At 36.2% G+C, this 26,036-nt stretch overlaps 1 protein-coding gene across 1 annotated transcript in view; it reads right to left on the bottom strand.

Moving 5' to 3' along the window:
- NELL1 (neural EGFL like 1) overlaps positions 1-26,036 on the bottom strand; it is a gene marked incomplete at both ends in the record, with an annotated part of 577,617 nt that overhangs the window by 207,083 nt on the left and 344,498 nt on the right. The window contains one exon of the mRNA XM_083355288.1: positions 10,388-10,513. Within this exon, the coding sequence (XP_083211414.1) occupies positions 10,388-10,513 (126 nt within the window). The remainder of the gene's footprint in view (positions 1-10,387; positions 10,514-26,036) is intronic.

The following is a 26,036-nucleotide window of genomic DNA, read 5'->3' as shown; positions in this document are numbered from 1 at the left end:
TTACAATCAGTATGACGATTATACTTCATCACCCTTGTTCCATCATCTGCTGCTGTACCCCTTACCCTCACCCAATGCATTTGTGGGAGAATCAGGCTGAGCCCAAGGGAGGGGTTAAACATGTCATCAGTCATGAGTCCCTGCGCACCCACAAGAGATCTAAGTCCAGTCCCTTCGAATGCCTTCTTAATTCCCACTCATTTCCCACAACTACTGGTAGCTCAGATTCTTGTAGAGAGCTTAAGCTTGAAATAAACCTTTACAATCATTTGAACTGCCTGAATCTCCTGATTTCCCCAGTGCTTAACAGCAATTCTGCCATTCAATTCTGTTGGATAGTCTGATCTACAGATTTTCAGAAAGTCAGAAAAATATGCTGCCCCTGTTCTGAGTAATCAACAATATGCCCTCTAATGTGCAGTTATTACCAAGTATTTATCTCTTTGAGAGTCTTTCCACATAGTGTTGGTAAGATTCACAGACTAATTTTGAGGATCTGTGATCTCATCAACTGTAGTTAAACTGAGATCTGGCATAAAATGAGAGTAGGGAAGGGAAGGTTTATAAACTTCTGAATCAAATAATCCGAAGAACCCTTTGTTTTTTATATGAAAAGAAAAAAAGTCTAGTAGAAGTATATGATAGTTGCCAAGTAAGATTGCGGTGACAAGGTTCATTGGGTGTCTATTCTGTGCCTCCAGGCATTATTGCTTTTATATACAAGAGAATGATCAGCAAGGAACAGCTGCAAGATATGTGATGGAAATTTAGTACAGCCTTGGGTCACAGCAGTCCTTGGTTTACATAGAGGATGAGTTGATATCCTTATCTAGTAGCTGATTTGTAAAAGGAATGGAGGATTACAAAATATTGTAAACAAAAAAAATCAGGAGGTTTCTGATATCAATTGATTCATTGTTCTAGAAATTCATAACAACAAACAGGCCCAGGAAGAAATTCCCCTAATTGAGATCCATGCTAGTAAAAATATCCTCTGCTCAAGAGGATATTTCATGGTTAACATTCCACCTGGATTTAGAGTTCAGGAGAACACATCTGTTGGAAAGTCCGGTGGTTATTAAAAAATAACTCATCAAGCCACTCTGTTACTATGGCTGAGAAATTCATCTTGCACCAATTCCTGTATGTGGTTTCAAGGCTTGCAACTTCATTGGTCTATCCAAGAGTTTTCAAACTGTGATCTGTGGGACTCTAGAGTATAGATCTCACATCCACTTAATAAAAGAGATGTTCTGAAATAAATCACTGGAATCAATAATTTAATCATTTAATTATTGGTAGCTCATTGCCAATAAAGAGGAGAGGAGAGGAATTATCTTTAGTAACCCTTAGATTTATGCTGACCAGAATTTAATGAAAAACCTTTAAGCATTTGTTTATAGATAAAAGATACGATATGAGAAGAATGGATCATTTGTTGAATTTTAAGTTATTAAAATTGTTTGTTTGTGCTGAAGGGAGAAACTATTTCTTTATACTTTTTTCTTTTCTTTACTATATTTTTTGTTTTTTTTTTCTCTATTTCTTTCCCTTTCTACATTTTCTATTTTTTTATTTTTTGTTAGTTTTTATAATTTAATTATAATTTTAATAAAAATACTATACATCCTTTTCACACAAGTCATATTTCTTTTATCATAAAACAATACAACAGTAGGATTTAAAAATTACATATAGAGTACCAATGATATGCCAATCTTCAATGTATATAAATAATCTATGAGGCACAATAATTATACGTTTCCTCCAATGTAAATGTCAAGTCTTCACATTATTTACCAAAAAAATAAAATAAAAGGAAAAAAACAGTCATAAAAAGGAATACGTAGCTACGTTCTTTTGATCACCTGCAATTCCAAATGAAAATGAATTCTCAAGCCCTGTGTTTCTCTGCTATTCTGCCTCACGATTGGGGGTCTGTTATAAACTAACATCTTTTCTCGGTTCGTAAAAATGAGCTATTGGATTTTTTTCTTCATCAAGCTTCTTTCCAAGCTGGAAGATCTGCCCATCAACTATGATGAAGACTGAGCTGCATGACAACAATGTCCCCAAATGCATGACAACACATCCCACAGCTGTCCTTAGCATAATGTGGCTGATTTCATATTGTGTTTTGGTTCATTTGAGCCTGCTAGCCAGCTAGACAACTTGAGCTGCCTTTTCCACTTACATTCAAGCTAAAGAAAGCTATCTGTCATCATGGTATGTCGAAAAGAACTAGTGTTCTGCTCCAAATAAGTGTGATACCATCATCCATATTCATTATATTCTGGAAAGAACACTTCCCCATTTCCTTTCCTTCCCCATAGCCTTGCTTGCTTAATTGTTCTTTATACCTGATGGGCCCTGCCTATAAATGAACTGGCAAGCTATTATTATTGGCTTAAATATTAGCTTGATTTCAAGCAGGATAATAAACACAATAACAATAACAGGATGGGCAAATGGAAGACTAGAGCTAGAGATTTCCTTGTTTCATTGTATGGGCAATTTACTGAAGCAGAGATAAAGTCATTTGAATATCCATACCGATGGAGAATGAATTATAGCTAATACAAAATTGTGGTCAAATTGTGAATTTTCTTCCGAGAACAAGATTCCAAATATTTTTAGTAAATCTAGCAGAGCTTTGGCAAACAGAACAGAGCTGCTGCTACAATAACACATCAATAATATGGTATTTGGGTAGACCGCAAACAAATGACTTTATCGTTAATGACAAATGTGTAATCATATTTAATACTTATTTCCTGCAAATTAGCAAGCTAGACTTTATAATATTGTCAAAGATTATAATTACTAGGGTTGGTTTCCTTTGTTCAGAATTGCAGGCAATATGCTTAACAGTAAGCCAGTTATAATGTTAATTGCTACTGACAGCTTCTAGTTAAAACCATTTACTTACTACTTCTAGCAGTAGCTAGCATCACTGAAGATCTGCCTCAGAGCTGGATTTAAGGTAGTGCATCTATTCCTGTGCTCCTTGATTTCTTAGTAGCTTTCAAAACTGTTGACTGTGACATTCTTCTTTTTGTGGGACTTGGGAATGGGGGTCACTACATCATAGTAGTTCTCCTTCTTCAGTGGTTAATTCCAGGTGTTTCCACTGTTGGTCTTGGATGAGGTTGTGCTTTGCCATTCGAGACTTGTGAAAAACTTGGAAATCCTTCTGGATGTCTTGGTTGGCTTATGACTGGACTAATGAAATGAAGCTATATGGAGCTGTCCTTGCAGATCAACTGGAAGTTACAGCTGGTTCAAAATTTAGCAGTGCAAACAGTAATGGGCACTCCTTGCTGTGCTCATGTGTTACCATTACTTTACTGGCTGTATTGGTTGCCAGTTGGTTTCTGGGTGCAATTTAAGGTGCTTCTTGTTATCTTTAAAACCATTCAGGGTCTTTGAACTGATTTCTGACATATTACCTTTCTCTCATTGATTCTGCCCACCTGTTATTTTGGGCAGAATGGGTTTGCTCTGTGTCCCTTATAATTACTTTTGGGGACCTAAAAAACTTGCTTTCTCTGTCATTGCCCTCACCCTCAGTAGAGTATCCCTCCAGAGATATGAATAACACCTTCTTTCCTGGGGTTCCAAAAAGACTTTGCTTTGGTTCCAAGTAGTGGCTTAATATGGTTTTATTTTGTTTTGTTTGCTTTGTGAGAGTGGGGGGAATGTTGTGCTGTTTTATTGGCTGCTTTGAGCTGTTCTTATTTTATATTTTGAATGGTTTTATCTAGTTTTGGATTCTTGTAATCTGTTGAACTACCATCTCAGACAGGTGATTGTCTAGTCTCTTCTTAAAAGTCTCCAGTGATGGAGCACCTATGATTTTGGGGGGTAAGCTGTTCCACTGGTTGATTGTCCTCACTGTCAGGAAGTTTCTCTTTAATTCCAGGTTGCTTCTCTCTTTGATCAGTTTCCAACTATGGTTTCTCATCCTTCCCTCTGGTGCTCTGGTGAACAACCTGGCCCCCTCTGCCTTGTGACAGCCCCTCAGATACTGGAACGCTGCTATCATGTCTCTCCTATTTCTTCTTTTCTTTAGACTAGCCAAACCCAAGTCCTGCAGCCGTTTGTTGTATGTTTTAACTTCCAGGTCTTTGATCATCTTAGTTGCTCTTCTCTGATTTTTTTCCAAACTCTCAACATCTTTTTTGTGATATGGTGACCAAAATTGGCTGCAGTATTCCAGGTGTGGTCTTACTAGGGCTTTGTAAAGCAGCACTAGTACTTCGCCTGGTCTTGATTCTATGCCTCTGTTTATACAATCCAGGATTGTATCAGTTTTTTTGGTTGTTGCTGCACACTGCTGGCTCATAGTCAACTCATTGTCCACTTGGACTCCAATATCCCTCTCATAGTTACTGTTTATAAACCAGGTCTTGCCCAATGTGTACTTGGTTTTTCCTACATAAAAGTAAAACTTTGCTTTTCTCCACATTGAAACTCATTTTGTTGGATAAGGGCCCATTGTTCGAGTTTGTCAAGATCTTTTTGGATCCTGAGTTTGTCTTCTGGGGTGTTGGCTACTCCTGACAGTTTGGTGTCATCTGCAGATTTGATGAGTTCTTTTTCAATTCCCTCATCTATGTCATTGATGAAGATATTGAAGAGTACCAGGCCTAAAATGGAACCTTGTGGTACCCCACTGCAAGCTTCTCTCCATGCAGATGTAGTGCCATTGAGGACTACTCATTGAATATGGTTTTTCAGCCAGTCACAGATCCATCTGGTAGTGATGTTGTCTATTCCACCTTTTTCTACCAATTAGTAGGTTGTGGTCTACTTTGTCAAATGCCTTACTGAAATCTAAGTATACTATGTCCACTGCATTTGGCTGGTCTACTAGTTTAGTCACTTTATCTAAGAATGAGATAAGATTGGTTTGGCATGATCTGTTTTTAACAAACCCGTGCTGACTACTAGTTATGACTTTGTTTGCTCCTAGTTGTTTGCAGATCTGTTTTTTTAATTATCTTTTCTAGGATCTTCCCAGATATTGATGTTAAACTGATTGGTCTGTAGTTTCCTGGGTCCGTTTTTTCCACTTTCTTGAAGATGGGGACCACATCAGCCCTTTTCCAATCCTCAGGTACTTCTCCTCTTGGATATTGGAAGAAGTGATCTATGCAATATAATTTCAAAGTAGGATGGTGATATTAAATCTATTTGTAACTGCTGTGAAAAAGATTGGAAGTCACTTTTTCATTTCTTTTTTTTTCTTTTTTCTTTCATATTTTCTGATATTTCTGTTTCCTTTACATCTTTTTCTCTTCTGCATCTCTCATCTTTATTTTAATCTCATTCTTTACTATCTTTTATTATTGTTTTTAAAAAATCAATAAAATTACTTAAAATTAAGGAAAAGAATGTAACTCCCAGTTCATCTCATTGTCCTCATGAGAAACTTATATACAAGTCAGGAAGACACAATATGGACAGAAGCAGGAGAAACATACTGGCTCCAGGTTAACAAAGAATGTGACAAGGTAGCATTGTTGTTGTTAGTTGCGAAGTCGTGTCTGACCCATTGCGACCCCATGGACAATGTTCCTCCAGGCCGTCCTTTCCTCTACCATCTTCTGGAGTCCATTTAGGCTCACACCTACTGCTTCAGTGACTCCAGCCAGCCAGCTCATTCTCTGTCGTCCCCTTCTTCTCTTGCCCTCAACCTTTCCCAGCATTAGGCTCTTCTCCAGTGAGTCCTTCCTTCTCATTAGGTGGCCAAAGTATTTGAGTTTTAGCTTCAGGATCTGGCCTTCTAAAGAGCAGTCAGGGTTGATCTCCTCTAGGACTGACCGGTTTGATCGCCTTGCAGTCCAAGGGACTCGCAGGAGTCTTCTCCAGCAACACAGTTCAATTCTTTGGCGCTCAGCCTTTCTTATGGTCCAGCTTTCACTGCCATACATTGCAACTGGGAAGACCATAGCCTTGACTATACGCACTTATGTTGGCAGGGTGATGTCTCTACTTTTTAGTGTGCTGTCTAGATTTGCCATGTCTTTCCTCCCCAGAAGCAAGCATCTTTTAATTTCTTGGCTGCAGTCCCCGTGTGAGGTGATCTTGAAGCCCAGGAAAATAAAATCTGTCACTACCTCCATTTCTTCTCCATCTATTTGCCAGCAACTGAGAGGGTCGGATGCCATGATCTTGGTTTTCTTAATGTTTAGTTTCAACCCAACCTTTGCACTCTCCTTCTTCACTCGCAACAAGAGGCTCTTGGACAGTACCAAAAGGTTGCATACTCTCCCCTTATTTATTAAACCCATATGCAGAATACATATTAAGTGAAGCTGGACTGAAAGAAAATGAGCATGGCTTTAATAAACATTAAAAACTATACTGGTTATCCTATCTTGATAGTAAAAATGCAAAGGATCTGCATACTCTTAGTACTAAAAGCCAAAGGGCACCATGAAAAAAAAATGGAAACAAAATTAAATATAAAGAAAACCAACCTAATCACAACAAGTAGAACAAACAGCTTTAGAATTGACATTATGAAGTGGTGTACTCTTTCTTTCTTTCTTTCTTTCTTTCTTTCTTTCTTTCTTTCTTTCTTTCTTTCTTTCTTTCTTTTTTCTTTCTTTCTTTCTTTCTTTCTTTGAACAGCCATCAATAATAAAGGAACAAGCATACTTAAATTTAGTGTAGGAATGTGTTCTTTCTTTCAACTATCCATACATTTCCTTCCTTCCTTTCTTCCTTCTTTCCTTCCTTTCTTCCTTCCTTCCTTCCTTCTTTCTTTCCTTCCTCCCTCCCTCCCCCTGGGTAATGAACAATCATGTCCAATTATGTGTCGTAGTCCTCCTACTAATTCTTCTACAAATAGAGAGAAACTATTCTAAAAAGAATTGTACTTGAAGTTGCATGCATTTAGAGCTTTATCTCTTCTTTTTAAGGAGCAAAAGGATATTAATACCTTCCTAAGCAGATTCTTCCTGAAATAAAACACAAATCCTGTGGGTGCCAGGTTTCAAATATATGCTCAGATTTTACAGTCTATTGATACAAAATGAATATTCAAATGGTCCAGAAAACTTTAGTTCATGAATGTATTGCACACAAGTATTTTAACAACCTAAAAATGTAAACATTAGTTCTACAAAGATGAACACAGAAATAAAACTCTTTCTAACAATACTTTTACCTTCTGCCCAGAATTGTAAAAAGAAAATGCAGCTGTGCATCATTAACTCATCCCAAAAGCATTAAAGGAAGATGACTTCCATTCTCATGTCATAATGCATCAGTGGTCTAATATATAATATACTGAATATATTACAAGGGTTGTGTATGATATATTTTAGGACAGTTAACCTTATGCCCTTCAAATATTTTGAATTATAATTTTCAAAGCCTTGTATTAGTACTTTGGCTTTCTAGGTTTATGGAAGCTGAAATCCAAAATATTTGGAGGGAAACTGTTTCATCATACCTAATATTTAATCCCTAGTGGAGCCTGAAACAGTATTGAGAACAATATTGGGAATGAATTCATGCACTTATACAAATGCTTAAACAAGCAACAGATCCATTTTCTCACACAGTGTTCTTCTTCTTACTCTAAGTGAAAAGACAATTTTAACAATAATGTACAATACAGAGAAAAAGTTTTTACAATGCTTTGTTCTTAATATATCAAACAAGGAGTGGCTTATTATATCTGTATTATTTACAAACATCATTGATTTTTCTCTGCTGTTGGATGAACTCTGCTTTCCCAAATATACAATTTACTTCTATAGTATATCCATGTCTTGCTACAAATCTAACTTTGTGACACACCATGGGCTCTCTTTTAAAGAACCTTTTCACAAAAGTGTGCCCCCTGGTGAATTTCTATTCAGGTCTGAATACAACCACAAAGAAAATTAGTCTGAATTAAGGAACAGTAAACAGAAGAAAGACTTGTATCTTCAGACTTGTCTGGTCAAATCCACTGCAGATAATAGAAGTTATCTGGGCTGAGTTTGAATCTATTAGTTCTAAGAAAGTGAACAGGTAACATCTTCTCTGCCTTCTGCAGTTTAGATGTTTGCCTTTCCTCACTGTTGAAAGTCTGCAGGAAGAGTCAGCAGGAAAACTTTGCGATTTTTTTCAAGGATGAATAATCAATACCTGGCATATTTGCAGAAATGAGGGAAGTTATTTTATGAGAAAAGAACTCTGAAATTTAAACAAAAAAAGTGGAGAAGCTGATAGAGAAGCTGCTTCAATGGCTTCTGTTGGAATCAAAAAGAGCAATAATAGGAAAGTAGTTTGATTGAGCAAAGTTTAGGTCCAGTTTAGCTCATCAATTGAGCTCTGTGCATTTGTTTACATATTCAGCTGGTCTGCATTCCCAGGTGAAATATAATCAATAACAATTAAAAAAACAAAGATCTTAGATAATGTACGTTTCCCTGTTTGAGGTACAAAAAATCGGCATAATTTAAATGAACAAAGGTAGCATTGTTTTATTGGAGCATCAGATTGAAATGAACTGGGAATACTTGTTGAATAGGTTCTTGTTCTGTTTCCTCTCTTCAGAACCATGAAAGGCTTTTAATAATGCTATTGAATCTATACTGAAAACTGCAATTGTATATACTTTTCAGATTGTCTTTGGTACTCCAGTGAGACCTTTGGCAAATCACTGTTTATTTTTTCACAGATCATTTGTTAAAATTGCACCAGGTCAGCCTGCATTTGTTCCAGTGTCTGTATGAAATTCATCCTTTTATAGATATGAGAATCTGGAGAATTCTTTATTGCCTACCAAAGACAATCTAACCAATTCATATAACAGATGCAGTGGGGAAATGAAGGTTAGAAGCAATTCACTGTAGCACAAAAGCACACTGAAACACACTTGAATGATGAGCTATGAAATTGATCTCCAAAGACGGATGCAGTTCATTCAAAAACAAAGACACGTTTTTTTAAAAAATAAAAAATAAAAAAGTTTTAGATTGAAAAATGGGGTGTACAGAGAATGCACCTGGAAATAAACAGTTAAGCCTGCCAGAGATTAATACAACATTTATCATCTAATTATACAGAATGTGAAGAGAGTGACTGCACCTTGCACCTTTTCCCTTCACTATTCCCTTTCAGTGAACTTCTCCCATCTCTATTTGCTTCTAACCATGATTAATTTTATAAGGCTGTCAGACCCCCGGTGAGACAGGCTTAAGTTTTTCTTGTTGTTATTGTTTTTCTTGGCATTCTACTTGTTTCTCAAAAGTTAAAAATGTAAACACATGATGATATTTCACAGAGCCTGGCATGGGTTTAGGGTTGAGAGGGACTGAGTGGCCCAAGGTCATCCAGCTGGCTTTTCTGCCTAAGAAGCGACCAAAACCTGGGTCTCCTCTTTCCTGGTCCAGAACCTTGAACACTTCAATATGCTGCCTCTCGTGTTCTTAGATTTAACAGTCCTGAACGAATGTTTTTCTCCTTATTCAACCCCATCCAAAGGGAGCTTTGGAGTGGATACAAACATTTGGGCTTTGGCACCCATTGCTTTGTGGGGTACTCAAATAACTGGTAGTATCAGGGAAGCTGGACAGCTATCTTCACAATGCTAGGCCTTTAGGCCTCATTCTAAATTAGTATGAAAGAGAAGGAAAAGAATACTATTAAATTATTCAAGTAAGTAAGCAAGCAAGCAAGCAGTTAGAAATGGTATCTTCTCTAGATAAGACTTGCATTCCTTCCATGTAAAGCCAACAAATCATTATATACTTTCACAAAGTCCTACATTTAAGACAACAATCTCATTTTTCCAGGAAAAATGACTCACTGAGGGTCAGAAAGTACATCCAATTTACTTGTTATTTTTATCCAGTTATTTCGACTCATAGAAGCATACACAGTTTGCAACTTTTATTATTTACTTCCTAAATGAAACATTTGGTATAAACTACTCAGCTCAAAGTTTAGCTTACCAGGCTAGGCTTAAGTTTCAAAAAAAAAATCAAGATGCATCCCACTGCACACAGAACCTTGTAGTATGTGATGACTCCAAAGAACTACAAATCTCATACATTTTTTTTTTATATTTTCCAACAAGCTTTAATCATCAGTTTGGCCAATCTATCTTGACACTTTTCTCACCGCTCCCTGTGCTTTCACACCAGACTGCTATTGCTTCATTAAGTTCACACTGGAACTATTTGTCCTTGTTATGGGACGCATCTCCCATATTTTGTGCCTTTTTCAAAGTCTCCATTCTCCTCCGCTGAACTAAACTGTTCTGAACAAACCTTACTGTCCTTTTGGCTGCTTTGAATGAGTTCCTTCCAGTGGTGGGATTCAAATATGTGAACAACCGGTTCTCTGTGTGGATGCCGCTTCTATCATGTTAAAATCTTACCTGTACATGAAAAATCATCAATCCGGATATATCCTGGGACACAGTTGCAACGATATGATCCAGGCAAATTAACACACACTGTATTCGCATGACAATAATGCATCTTAGCAGCACACTCATCAACATCTGCAGAAAGGGGAAAAAAAGTCTCATGACACTACAATCAGAAGCACAACTCCTACTTTCAGAGATGCACAATTTTAATAGGAAACATGCTAAATACAAGTATCCAAAATATATTCCCAAAAGCAGAATATTTGAAAATTTAATTCTGCTATCAACCTTGGATGTACGTATTTCTGCTTGTTGCCATCTTTAAATATAAAAATATGCTTTAAGCGCTTTTTTTAAATATTTCTCTTATTACTTTACCATCAGTCAAAAATAGATTAAATGTAGCAATAAAAATAGTAAAAGAAGGAAAGTTAACTATTATTGTTATAAATCATAACTCAAGTGCCTGTCGTACAAGCTTCCTCAATTTTTTAGCCCGAATTTCCAGACAAAATGAGTTGTGCCAAAGATGATTGCCACATACTGAGAGCTGGAAAAAGCTGAAAATTAAACCTGTTTGGAACAATATAAAGTATAATGGAGATATTCAAATTATTTGCCCAGGAAAAAATGTATTAATCCTGAAACAAGCTCTGCTCCAAAAACCTAAACCAATATTAGATTCAGATGACACTATCAAGTAGCATCTTCAACATCAGCTGAAAATATTATGGATTAAGATCTAAAAATTAATATCCCATATACCCATCTATTCTTCTGAAGCAAACCCCCATTGTTCAAATGAATTATGTTCACTCTGATTCAGCAAAGCAGCACTCCCTATATGAATATCATTTTGAATTCTGTAAAAGGAAACTAGTGGTTCTTGGTTATTTACAGCATCAGAATGCTATAACAGCCAGAATGGTTTAATAAAATGCCTGGAATGCCATTATCTTCTTATTTTTAATTTTATTTTTCATACTATGATATGATCATGGTAAAATATTCTGACAACCATGGAATTCTCATCAGCCTTTTAAAATTATCCTATTAAAAGGAACACCTAAAATAGTTCTGGAAGAGAAGGCTTGCCATTTATCTCTGAAATTAACATTTTAAAAATACAAATTTCACTAAATTTCTGTCACATTTGTGATTCAATAGACACCTCAGGGACAAATTGTTTTACTGATTTAAAAAGGACATTATCATTTTTCGAGGTGTACACATTAAATACCATCCTAACAGTTTGGTAGATGTATGTATGTATGCATGTATGTTTAGTATGTATGCATGTATGTATGTATGTGTACCTATATCTCTCTGTCTGCTATCATAATTTATGATAATTTACTATTAGATTACAGATTTCCACACTCAATTTCTCTCTCTCTCTCTCTCTTTATCTTTCTTTCTTTCTTTCTTTCTTTCTTTCTTTCTTTCTTTCTTTCTTTCTTTCTTTCTTTCTTTCTTTCTTTCTTTCTTTCTTTCTTTCTTTCCTTTCTGTTTGTTATTGCTCTGGTTGGGAAAAAAAATGAGCCAAATAATAAGAAATGGTGCTAACAAACGAAAGCTTGTTCCAAAATGATTTTAGAATTAATTAGAGAGAGAAGCAACCTAGAACTAAGGAGAAATTTCCTGACAGAACAATTAATCAGTGGAACAACCTGCCTCCAGAAGCTGTGAATGTTCCAACACTGGAAGTTTTTTTTTAAAAGAGATTGGACAACCATTTGTCTGAAATGGTATAGGGCAGGCATGTCAAACTTGCGACGTCACGCAACATATCACAACGTATCCTGACTTTTTCCCCATTGCCAGCAATGGAGTAGGCGCGGTTTCAGTATGACGCATCCAGCCTGCGGGCCAGCAGTTTGACATGCCTGGTATAGGGTTTTTTGCCTGAGCACAGGGTTGGACTAGAAGACCTCCAAGGTCACTTCCAACTACTACTACTACTAATTATTTATTATTATTATTATTATTATTATTATTATTATTATTATTATTATTATTATTTTATTTTATTTTATTTTATTTTATTTTATTTTATTTTATTCATTAAACATGAACCTCAGTCAACTGAACATTCAAATTGACTGGCACTAATGGTTGACACGGGTTGCTGCCAGCATCCTAAGTATTAACCAGGTATCTCCTTAAAATGTAAGATGTTCCGAGTAGCGCAGTTTTTTGTTGGCTTGCTGGAGTAATTGCAGGAAGCTGCAATTTCTTGATGTATTTTGCAAAGTTTTTGGACATAGTTCCCAGTGCGCCAATGACAATGGGTATCATGTTACATGTTTCATCCATAATCATGCAGTTTCTATGGCCAGGTCGTGGTATTTCATAATTTTTTTCAGTTCTTGTTCTTCGACTCTAGCATCTCCTGGTACAGTGATATCAATCAACTGTACACTTCGATTCTCTACAACTGTGATATCTAGCATGTTCAAAATGATGAAATGTCTGTATTTGGAAGTCCCACAAGATCTTCACCCTCTCATTCTGAACAACTTTTTCCACCCTATGTTCCCACGAGTTTTCAGACACAGGCAAGTCGTATTTTTTACACAACGCCCAGTGGATTAGTTTAGCAACTCGGTTATGTCTAGCTTTGTAATCATTTTGCACTATTTTGCTGTACTCACATATTAAATGTGAAACAGTTTCAGCTTTTTCATTGCAAAGTCGGCAATTTGGATTGTCAGTAGATTTTTGTATATTTGCTTTCATGGCATTAGTTTGTAGTGCTTGTTCTTGAGCAGCCAGTATTAAGCCTTCTGTTTCTTTCTTGATGGTTCCCATCTTAAGCCATGCCCATGTCAAGTTGTTATCACATTTTCCTTCAATGTTTTTTAAATGCTATCCATGCAAAGCTTTGGTTTACAATCTATTTAATCTGTCATCCAGCTGTTTTTCCTATTGTTGTTGTTGTTATTATTCACACACACATATATATATATATATATATATATATATATATATATATATATATATATATATATATATATATATATATATTACACTGATATCATTAGCCAATGCATTAACAACTTCAAAAGTCTGAAGTGAAAGACTCAGAAGGATCTGGTCAGGTGATGCATAAGTTATGATACTTTCTCAGTGATGGTTGTTTAACAAATGACTGTCATTATTTGATTCAGTTACTGATAACAGAGGAAAATGTACTTATTTCTTGAATACAAACTGGAATATATTTGTCTAATGTTTGCGCTTTTCCAGAATGTGATGCTCTTCTACTTCTGCCAAAATTCATATATTTACAGGAAAGTATGCATGAAGCTGTATTACAAATGAGGAAATGGCTTTTATTAAAATACAGGTTTGCAAAAGAAAACAAGTAACGTAGTCTTTGAATATATATATTTAAAAGGCTTTGGTAATAAAGATTAACACATCTAAAATTGGTAAAGTAGATGTAGTCAAACTTGACCGATTCCTTTGCTTTAAGTTGTAGTGGCAGATAAGAAAATATTATGGATTAAGATTTAAAAATTAATATCCCATACATAATTTCATTATAAGTATAAAGAGAAATAAGCTTCAAGGCTTGAAGTAGGTTGGGGTTTAGTATAATATAATTTTACTTTTGTGAACTCTGCAAAGGGCAAGCTTCTACCAAAATGATTAGCAAGTTTGTATTCTTCTCAAGTTTTTCCATCTCTAGAGTTTCTTTCCCACAGGAACTTTAAAGCATGTTTGGAGATAGGTTAGCTCCTTCAATTTTCTCTTCATCTGCTCACCTTTTCCAGGTCAGGGACAAAAGTAATCTTCATTAGGTACACCATCTGTCTCTGTTTTATTTTAGCTACATTTGGGGCAGAGTTGGACAGGTGGCAATGATGTTTAAGAACCTCTGATTTAAAATATACCTACAGCAATCTTTCCTACTACAGATGGCTTCTGCTTCAAAAATGAGTTTATTGTCCAGCTGCACTAAATTTTCCTTGTACATAAATTGTAAAAAAGAGCATATATTAGGAGAAAAATATGCACAAGCCACACTAAAATAAGGGATGCCATTAACAAGGTTCTTAGCTGAATCCAATGTATACAACAAAGTATTTGTGTAGAATAGAATTTTCACGTATGTACATATTATCCTAATCATTCCAGTGTGAGTATTAAACATATAAATTAATTTGAACTAAATATGATGGTCTGAGAAAATTTGATAGGCAACTGTAGAGAACATTTAAAAGAACAGCAGTGCTGTAATTAGGTTTCATACTTTTACCACAGTTTAGTGGGAATGAATGCAAACTTTACTAAAAACAATCCTTGCTAATACAATTTTAGGCTCCTCTATTATGGATGAACATTCTTATTCTATTGACATCACTAACAAAATCATTTTGCATTGAGCACCAAACAGCTATCAGGTGAGGTTTTCTTTCTTTCTTTCTTTCTTTCTTTCTTTCTTTCTTTCTTTCTTTCTTTCTTTCTTTCTTTCTTTCTCTCTCTCTCTCTCTCTCTCTCTCTCTCCCCCTCCTTCCCCTCTCTCTCCCTCCCTCCCTCCCTTTCTTCCTATTTCTTTCTGACAAGTAATAATGTTTTCCACTCACAGAAAGAAATTTTCCATTGCCCCCACAGGCTCCTTAAAATATTGAGCAATTAAACACACACACACACACACACACACACACACAGAGAGAGAGAGAGAGAGAGAGAGAGAGAGAGAGAGAGAGAGAGAGAGAGAATCTTACATTCTATCTTGGCTACTAAAGTCTAAATGTACCTAAAATTAAATAAAACCACAGATCCTTTTGAGCTGCAGCATCATGACATGCATCAAAATGGCTTTATTTTGAATCTGGGTGGGGGTTTTTTTGTAAACTGTTCACATCTGTCCTTCAGCATTCCTCAGTAACAAAATAATTTCATCCAGTTATTTTCAGCTACAAAGGTGCAAATGATTGGCTGCCTTCATTTCTTAGGAAAAAAACCTGTGCAGGATTAGATACTCCCAAGATCAAACATTGTTATTAATTTTAGAACTGTACTAGGCATAAACTATTGAGTGCTATCCATAAGATTGGTTATAATGGAAGCCAAATTATGATTCATGTGGATAGATTGCTTGTCCCATCTGAAATATTAAAACTTGTCTTCTGATGGTTCATAGAGGACATAAAAACATGATTTATGTCCTTCCATAGGAGTGTGAAATAGTTTGCTTTTCTCATAAAAAGGTTTACTTATGGTCTTTAAAATGAAACTTGACATAGTATAATGATTGTTCACATATCACTAACTTCCCTCTGCATAAGCCAGTTTGCTATAATGACAAGGAGTCACTGCTGTTAAAGCTTTTCCATGAAAATCATTTCATTGTAATGTATAGATTAATCTGGCATAGTAACAAGAAATACTCACCTCATTTATATGCATTTGGGCAACTTTTGCTCTTTAGACATTGGGTTGTGGTTTTTTTTTTAGTACAATATAAGTGCTGGGAACCAGCAGTCCTAACTGGGTTAATTTTCAATGTGTTCAAGATTTAACAGGGTCTATTTTGGAAAAACAAAAACAAAGTATGCTTGCCATTGGAAAATGACTGAATGGAGTGACTATCGGGTCTTTCCTGTCACAGACAGCTTTATCAATGCATCAGTGAAAATGTGTTTACCAAATGATAAGCTTATCACTTGGTACCAATTACTCAAGCAAACTTTGATTCTCCTTTTTTAAAAAAACAGAAAAGCTTATGTGGGTGAGTGTCAGTTTCTCTGTGTATGAGTGCGTACATATATAAATGGGTGTATACACACTTGTTTGTGTGTTTATTATAAGAGATGACCAGGCTGAGCTTGAGAGATTTAGATTTTATTAGATTTATATACCGCCCTTTCCCGGAAGACTCAGGGCGGTTTACAGGGCATTTTAAAATCATACCAATACAAAATACAAAGTTAAAAGACAAATAAAAGATTAAATTATCCCTGAAAATAAAACCCAGTTAAAATTCTCAGCCTGGGTCAGAGAGCTCAAAGAGCCAAGTCTTCAGGTCTCGGCGGAATGAACGTAGGTCAGGGGTAGTCCTGAGCTCCATGGGCAGCTGGTTCCAGAGGGCAGGCGCACCCACAGAAAAGGCCCTCTCCCTGGGTGTTATCCGCTGGCAATCTTTTACCGGCAGCACCCTGAGAAGACCCTCTCTCTGCGAGCGCACTGGCCGAAGGGAGCTTGATGCTGGCAGCAGGTGTTCCCTCAAATATCCCAGACCCAAGCCACTTAGGGCTTTATAGGTCATTACCAGAGAGAGGGGTTAAATGCATCATCAGTCATGAGTCCCTGCATGCCCACAAGAGATCTAAGTGCACCCCATCTTTGAGTGCCTTTCTTAACTCCCACTAATTTCCTTTGATCATTAGTAGCTCAGATTGCAAGCTTAAGCTTGCCATAAATCTTTATACTCATTTGAACTGCCTGAATCTCCTGATTTTCCCAAAAATTGACATTTATCTGTATATATGTGTGTAGTGTATTTATATGTGGATGCGTTTTCACAAACAACTTTGTGACATTAGTATTCAGTGACAATGCTACTTGACAATAGTTGGGTAGGGCATCCCTGTCTCCAATATCAGTGAATTAAAAGGGCTGCTGCAATCATCCAACAGTACGCTAACAGTGATAGGATTTTTGTGCAACCCCCAGCATCTTTTCAGCTGTTGCCAAAAACTTATGGTTTTCAAGCTGGGTTTGGGAGGGAAGAGTCAATGGGGAATGAGGTCAGCTTATTTTAAAAAAAGAGAACGTTGAGTAAAAAAAATCATGTTTTTTTTTTTACTCTGGTGACATTTATTCTGTTTTAGCACACTCTCTTTTTCCCTTGTCTTGTCCACATTTAATGCCAGACATATTGCACAGACAGGCAAATGACCTTGTATGCAGAAAGAAAAACACCTCTACAGTCCTGCACCAAGTAATGCCATATTTAGTTGCCACTTTTCAGCAGATATTTTATCAGTTTGCTGAGCATCACTCTGTAGGTTCCCTACAGAACCATGAAATTTTCACCAAGGCAAGGTATTGTTACCATCATCAGGACATGGTCTTTATTTCACAATCCTTTCCTGTTTTCTGCCTTTTATATAGAGAGATGACATTCATTTTATGTCAGTTTCCACATCTGGGTTGTTTTCCCATTTTCTGATCACAGTTGTCCTTTTCACAATTCATATTTCTGTGTGGCTCATATTTCTGTATGGGTCTCAAAATAGAAATTTTATCTCCACGCTAAGCATTTTTTTTTATTGAAAGCTCATTTAATCAGGTTATCAAAAAGGTCTTTTTCTGATTTCTTAATGCCCACCATTTAGATTTATTACTAGTATGAAATCAAATGATATATACAATTTAGAAACTGCTGCTTTGGGAAGCTTTCCTACTCCGTTTTCCTGGGGAAAAGATCATTCTCTTAACAGCTCATCTGGCTTTTGTTAAGAAAGCAAACCAAGTTATCAGCATGAATTACTCTGACAAAATAATGATTTATTAACTGGTTTTCCATGGTTTACAATAGTCTTATTATGAGGCTAAGCCTTATTATGAGATAAGACTGAAGTTTCACATATACCACTTTATAATCAATGTTTCTTGACTTATACCAGCCTGGAGAATTAGTGAAAAAATATTTTGTAGATTCCTCTTCATGCATTCATGCAATCTCCAAAATATAGTTTAAGCTCTTACTGGTTCTATTTCTTATAAATCTTTTCACATAAACTCTTCAGTCTTGCTTTATTAGATGACAAGATCTAATAAGATTCACTCAGTCATGAAAATATTTCCCTGTGTAGTCAGGAATTCAGCCTTGTGTTTACTTTTAACTCTCAGACAATGAGGAGAATATTTGCAGCTCATGGTTGAAATGAGGGCTTCTTGGTGCTCTCTGAGCTTGGTTGCTTTCTTGAAGATGTTTCATTACCCAAACTAGGTAACATCATGAATACTAGTAGGAAGTGGGGTTTGCTCTCATTTTATATTCTGGTGGCTTGCCCTCTGAATAAGATCCTAGACCAAGCCAAGTCCAAAACAACTAGAGAATTCCTAGCACTCTGACCATCAATGGCACATAGACATAAACAACATCTACATACCATTCGAAAGAAACAAGTGAAAAAGAGAACAAAAAGACCAAAGCAACTCCTCCACAGCAATCAACAGCCAGATGAGCAGAGATTATCACCAAGATTAACATTTGACTAACAATTTGGAAGCAACCAATCAGTAAACAGACACATTGATAATGACCCAGCCCACAAACCACTGAGAGCGGGAGAGCTACTTCAATTGAAATACCAGAAGCAACATTCCAAACAAACAGGAGAGAGAGAGAGAGAGAGAGAGAGACAGAGAGACAGAGAGACAGAGAGACAGAGAGAGACAGAGACAGAGACAGAGAGACAGAGAGAGACAGAGAGAGACAGAGAGAGAGAGACAGAGAGAGACAGAGAGAGAGACAGAGAGAGAAAGATGAAAGAGAGAGAGAGAGAGATGCACAAAGAGGGCAGCCTACCAATAACAAAGAAAGCAGACTTTTAAAAAGTCTGAAAACTGTTGTACATTATTCTTATTTGAACATGCTAGCAGAATAATGCTTAGTATTATTCAAAGAATATTGAAACCATATATGGAAAGGGAGATGCCAGACATTCAAGCTGGTTTTAGAAGGAATGAGACATTATTCCTGATACACATTGGATAATTGAGAAAGTCAAAGTATGTCAACAAGAAATAAATTTGTCCTTCATTAATTACATAAAGGCTATTAATTATGTCAATCATGTCGAGCTGTAGGATGTCCTTGGGAAAATGAGAATGCCAGAATATGTTATTGATCTTATAAGACACATATATACAGAATAGAAAACTATGGTATATAGAACATGGAGAAACAAAGTGAGACAGGGCTGTATATTCTCTCCTATTTAGTTAACCAATACATTGGATATATATCAAGATGGTGAATTGGAAGAAGAAGAAACATCAATGTATTAGCCTGATGATAGTATTCTAGTAGCTGAAGAATTATTTGAAAGCTCTAGAAAAGGGGCATTTTTAAACTGGGACTAGATTTAAATATAAAGATCAAATAAATTACAAGAGACATAACAACCAGCTTTGGAATTGAGAGTGAATATAATGAAGTGGTGGATAACATCAGCCCTGTTGGATTGATTATCATCAATAAAAAGCAAATCAACCAACCGACCAGTAGTTGAGAAATATACTATGGATCACATTTAATAGGTAGCAAGATATTCAAATGCTGTGATGTGTCTATAGGTTAAAAAAAAAGATCAGAATCATAAAGGCAATAGTTATTTTGTGTTTGTTTCTCACACTTGCCTCAAACTTTTTTTCAGTCCATAATGGTTCTTTCACACCTTCCACGAGGTTATCTGTAAATTCCTTTACCGTGGCACTCTATGGAAGTGGAAATTCAGTTTTGAAGAAGCAGAATAGAAAAGGTATTGAGTATTGAAATTTGATGTTGGAGAAGACTCCTTAGAATACCATGAATAGCCAAAGAGGGGAAAAACAAAGAAATGGATCATGGAACAAATCAGTCCAGAGTTTTCACTTGAGGCAGATATGACCAGGTTCGAATTATTTCATTTAGGACACATTATGTGAAAACAAACTCTTGAGAAGTCTATCATTCTAAAAAAGGAAGTAATGATAGGTGTCATTAATTCCATCCACTATATACTCAATGACATATGGAACTAATAGCACCTATCATTACATTTCTTACCTAGTTGCAGGAGCAGGAAGTCCTTGTTATACTATATAGTGATCAATCTGCAAATATTTCTAAAGCAGTGACAAAATATCTGTCATTAGCAATGGCTCTTAGAAGTCATTGTTCCCATTTAATGTAAATCATTATTTGGTTCATTTGTAGTAGATATTCTTGTAACATATGTATTATTGTTTGGTCCTGGAAATCATAAAGTTAATAAACCTAACCATCTATATCATTCCTAAAATCCAACACCAACTTGATTACACACACACACACACACACACAGTGGCTCAGTGGGTTAGGATGCTGAGCTTGTCAATCAGGTCAGCATTTTGGCGGGTCGAATCCCGAGTGCCACGTAGCAGAGTGAGTGCCTGTTACTCGTCCCAGCTTCTGCCAACCTAGCAGTTCGAAAGCACATAAAAATGCGAGTAGAAAAATAGGGACCACTACGGTGGGAAGGTAACAGCATTCCGTGCGCCTTTGGCGTCTAGTCATGCCAGCCATATGACTACAGAGACGTCCTCGGACAAGCGCTGGCTCTTCGGCTTTGAAACGGAGATGAGCACCGGCCCCTAGAGTTGTAAACGACCATCTGAGCTTGGGGTTTGCCTGGACTACTTGCAGCAGACTTGCAGCAGACTGTTGGATGTGGGGGAGGAGGCTTATAGGACGCATGGAGGGTGGTGGGCAGAATAGAGCAGCGTGGGCTGTCTTGCAAAGGATATTGCAAGGGGGAGGAGGGATTATAAAGGGTTGTGGGCGGATGCTGGTTTGTGGCCTAAGGGCAGGGTCCTGTCTCTGGATGGCTATGTAAGCGCTGAGAACAATTTACTCCTAGGGCTGACTTTGCTTTTGTGCTTTTGAGCTGAATAAAGCCTTTTGTTTGTTGCACATTCCTGCTTGGAAATTCCTGTTTTCATCCTACATCCTACGAAGGACGTGTTTGACATACTGTATACACACACACACACACACATATTCTAATTATCATGAGATACACTTCAGGAATTGCACTTAGGCTTCTCAGTCTCTTAGCATTTAGAAAAACAGTAAAGATTCATCTCTTCTGCTGGATATTTAATTGTTACAAGCTGTAAGAATCAATTTAGTGGTAGAAGAATTGACTTCCACACAAAGGAGAGGGAAGAAAAAAGAAGGCAGACTGGAAGAAAAAGTTTCAGAACATTGTTATGGATAGGGAAGGCTGATTGTTATTGGCAGAAAGTCTAGGAATGAACACTTAGTAGATAAAACAATGTTCCAGCAAAGAAAGAAGAAAGAGCAGAAGATTGAATGCCATAAATTGACCTTATTTAGTTAAATCTTTAGAAGCCAATTTAATGTTTATATATGGGTGCTTTTTATATAAAAAGGTTCTTAGCATTACAACAAGATATATGCAAACAAGTAATTAAAATTTGTTGGAATGAATTCATACTTCAGTGTGAAGTAATAAATATACATGATGCTTTTTTAAAAAGGGAAATTTCTTTATTTCCCATTAATAGCTGTTAAGGTTTGATCAATGAATTACTGTAATTGGAAACATTCATTTGTAAGATTATGAATTGAGAGATTCATAATCTTACAAAATATTTTAAAAGTTTTTTTAACCTTTGCTTTCACAAGGTAGATACAAGTAAAATGATTTTTTTTAAAAAAAAATACATTTAGAATGCTCACATTGAACAATGTTTGGCAATCAGTGTGTAAACTATATGAAAGCTTAGAAAAATTGTGAAAACAAGTTTTTAAGACAGGATTTCTGTCTTTAGTCAAAACATTCTACACACACTAGCATGCTACAGATTGATTATACTGCTTGCACATTTCACTAAAAGTATATTATTGATACATGAATACTGACAGATATCCTACAGCTTCCTAATTTTAATGATAGGAAGAATAGCAACAGCAATGTTTATACAAACTCTTGTAAAATGAAATGCAATAAAGCTGGCCTTTATTTAGAGATTAAAGATTCAAATTTCTGATGAGCCACATAGGCTACTAAATAACTTTAACCTATTGTTATCTCTCAGCCTGTGAGGTTCTTTATTTTGCAAAGGCTGCACCAAGTATAGTGCATCAAATCTGCAAACAATGATTTACTGTAGCACTCACCTTTCCTAATAACAGCCTACAGCTTTGGGTCAACTCCATCCGTCTAGGACCTGCAAGTTGCTGTGGCCATATAAATATGACTTTAATACTCAATCCTTTATACTCAGTCTTTTAATATTCAGTTCAGCCCAAAGTCTATAAAATAGCATACAACCTTTGCCTTTTTTCCCAAAAGTTCTTGTATTAGTTGGGATGAGGTGCTATTTTGAAGTTCAGTGTTTGCTTCTTTTCTAATTGCTATCGAGCTCCCAGCAAAGTTCCAAGCTCTCAGTAGGATAAGCTGCTCGTTGTAGCTTCTAATCCTAGAAGTGGAGTGACAGTCCTCTTACTTGCTTGTAATAACTGTCAATCTCCTGATGTCACCTTCTCCTCTCTGTATGCCATTTGATTATCACCTTTCTTCCTACACACACAAACCTTTCCACTCAGTCTTAGTGTCAGCTTCTTTTAAGCTAAAAGCTTGTGTTGAGTGAACTTGCTTCTGAACATTAGTTCATCCTTGAAAACCCGAATGTGGGGATCAATTATCACGGGCAACTGCAACATGGCTTGAATACATGTGTAAAGTGAATGTATGAAGGCATGAGGGGGGGAGGGGTTGGAAGCATTTCTGCCTGGCTGTAGCTGATTTTCCAAAGCACACACAGCAACCCCCAACTTCATTCCTGCATACAGCCTAAGGGGTTTTACAGAACCAGCTTGAAGACAGAATGGCATATGCCACATATGGTATTAGGATCATTAAATTCTACCAAGGAACAGTATCTTACAATTGTTATAAATAAATAATGTTATAATAAAAATTAGCTACCGATTCTGCCAAAGTGGTGTGAACTGGCTGAATCCCACCACTGCCTATGTGGGAATGAAGCAAAAAACACCAGAACACAGCAGTCCATGCACAGATAAGCAGGAATCAACACCAGACAGGCAGAAAACAATAATTAAGGAGACACCAAGGAGGAGAAAACCACACCCTATGACAATTGGCAGGGGAAGCTATTATGTACAAGCAGGTAGCAAATCCCCCACTCATTCAAATTAATGATGTCGCCTACTTGGTAATGAAACACCTGCAAATGAACACCCAAGCTCAATAATTCTCAACAAGCACCAAGAATTCCACAACAGTTATAAACAAGTTCTGTTTTAGAAAGCCATAATTCAATGACCTAACTATAAAATCTTAATTTAATGTTGAAATGGAAAAAAATATCTAAACTACTTCTAATCTTAACGTTTGTTGAGGACCCAAATTTCTATCAAGGTGTTGTTCTCTTCCTTAAACTACTTAATTCTGAACTGACAGCAGTTCTATAGTGTCAAAGTCATAAACCTTGCAATGAAACACACAAGGAAATATATTTTTCTGTTATGCTTTAAGATGAAAATATTTCCACGGAATTATTGCACATTTTTGAAGCCCTTAAAAAACCAGGTATTCTAACTTTTGTAAAATGATACATAAATAAATTGAAAGCAAAGCGCAGATCCGCGAGCTGCATTGGTTACCAGTTGTCTTCCGGGTGAGGTTCAAGGTTTTAGTTATGATCTTTAAGTCCCTACATGGTATGGGTCCGGGGTACCTCGGGGACCACCTGCTGCCGGCTTCAACTCCCCTCCGCCCTGTGCGTTCCCACAGAGAGGGCCTCCTCAGGGTGCCTCCGGTCAGGGAATGCCGACTGGCGGCCCCCAGGGGGAGAGCCTTCTCTGTGGGTGCCCCGGCTTTGTGGAACCAACTGCCGGTGGAGCTCCGGACGGCATCGGACCTCCGAACTTTCCGTCGTGGTCTGAAGACCCATTTGTTTGAATTGGCCGGTCTGGCCTGATGGGGGAGTTGGGTTTTAAATTGTCATTTTAAATTGTATTATTGTTTTTTTAATTGGGCACTGATTTAATCTTTGTTTTAACTTTTGTATAGTATTGTATTTTTATTTATATGCCCTGTGAACCGCCCTGAGTCCCCAGGGAGAAGGGCGGTATATAAATTAAATAAAACTAAACTAAACTAAACTTAGAAGCATAACAAAGTATAAAAAGTAAGAATTCACAGAAATGTATTTCATCCTTACATTTATTAATATTTAGATGTAATTCAGTAACCAGTCCATACTTGCATGGGATTTGCGCTTACTTTCTCATTAACAACCTACTGGACATCGTGGTTTCTGATTAAAACAATATCTAATACATAATATAGTTGCTGTTTATATCAGATTTATATTTTCATAACAAAAATATTCTGAATCATTTCTATAAGGGTTCCTCTAATGCTTGGATATATATTTCACTAATTTTACTGAGTTTACTGAATCAACTAGAAGCATATTAAGGATTCGGAAGATGAAGAAAAAAAGCCTACAATGAACACTTTTGTGATGGACTGCAAAGTATATTTATTTAGGCCATTCAGCAAGATAAAGTTAACTTTAAAAATTACTTCTTGATAACTTTTACCATGCTGTATTTTACTTTATTTTTTACTCAAAGCTGCAAGAATGCTTGCCAAAAATTAAAAGAAACAGCAACTCTAACGAGGAAATTATCTCAACATTTTTTGAAATAACAAAAGCTTTATTCTAAAACTATGCTTGTAATATACATTGAAAATTGTGGTTGCCCCCTTTTATCCAAAAGATAAAACATTTTTCTTCTTTACTAATGGATCAGAATTAACAATAGATTATTGTCTTCAAAATGAATTACTTGACATTATCACTTCTATACTCAAAGTAATTATGTTAAAATACTTCTGTCAACATCTATCTTAATAACCCTACCTTTGTTCTTCTATGTACATTCTACTATATTGACTAGTGTACTCTTTCAAACTCACACAGATATAATCTTCAAATGATAAATTGTGCCTTTGTAATTGATCCAAGACTTATGTGCTCAGCAGCCTTTTTATGGGATAATTTTTGAAAGTCTGTGTGTGTGTGTGTGTGTGTGTGTGTGTCTCCCTCTCTTCCTCTCTCTCCCTCTCTCTCCTTCTCATTCATTTATAAAGCTAAAATCTGTCAATTATTTAGTTCTCTGAATTATCAGATCCTTGCACTCTTTTTCTATTTTTTTCCTATTAGACAAAAATCACCACAGAAATTAGATAGCAACTTTTTATGCAAAATTAATATTATGCCACTCAAAAGGAGAAGAGATCAATTTCTGTTTCTAGTTTAGGTAATAATTATTGGAAATAAAAGTTAACAAAAGTTTTTTTTTCATAGTGCTAAATTGCTCCAGCCAAACAGAAGTACTGTATCTTAGAAGTCAATGTCATGTAATGCTATATATTGGACTATCTTGAATAAAGTTTACTTCCTTGGTTTCAACTTTTGATCACTTTGCTTTGGGCCATAAAATTGAAGCTGCAACTGACTTTTAAAAAAAAATTCAAAACAGTTTTAAAATAAAATGATATGGCATATTCTCAATATTTTTCCAGCTTTTGAAAAATATTGTGCTATTTTATTCCATGCAAACAGCAAAAATGAGGAGGAGGAGGAGGAGGAGGAGGAGGAGGAGGAGGAGGAGGAATATAAGTTATATAACTCCATATCTATGCCTTTCCACTGAATGCCAGAGTGGCATTGATCCATTTTTTTCTGGATCAAATTATTTGTTTTTTCCTCCCTCAATAATCATGACCTACAATAAAACAATTTATTTTCATCTGCTTAAATGAATATCAATTATTTTATTTCTAGAAACATTATCAGCCTCCAGATGTAACTGAGATGAAGAAAT

The sequence above is a fragment of the Vipera ursinii genome, assembly GCF_947247035.1.
Source record: "Vipera ursinii genome assembly, chromosome: 1".
Lineage (NCBI taxonomy): Eukaryota > Metazoa > Chordata > Lepidosauria > Squamata > Viperidae > Vipera > Vipera ursinii.
Note: the sequence above shows the minus strand (reverse complement) of the source record. Positions and strands in the feature narration are given on the sequence as shown.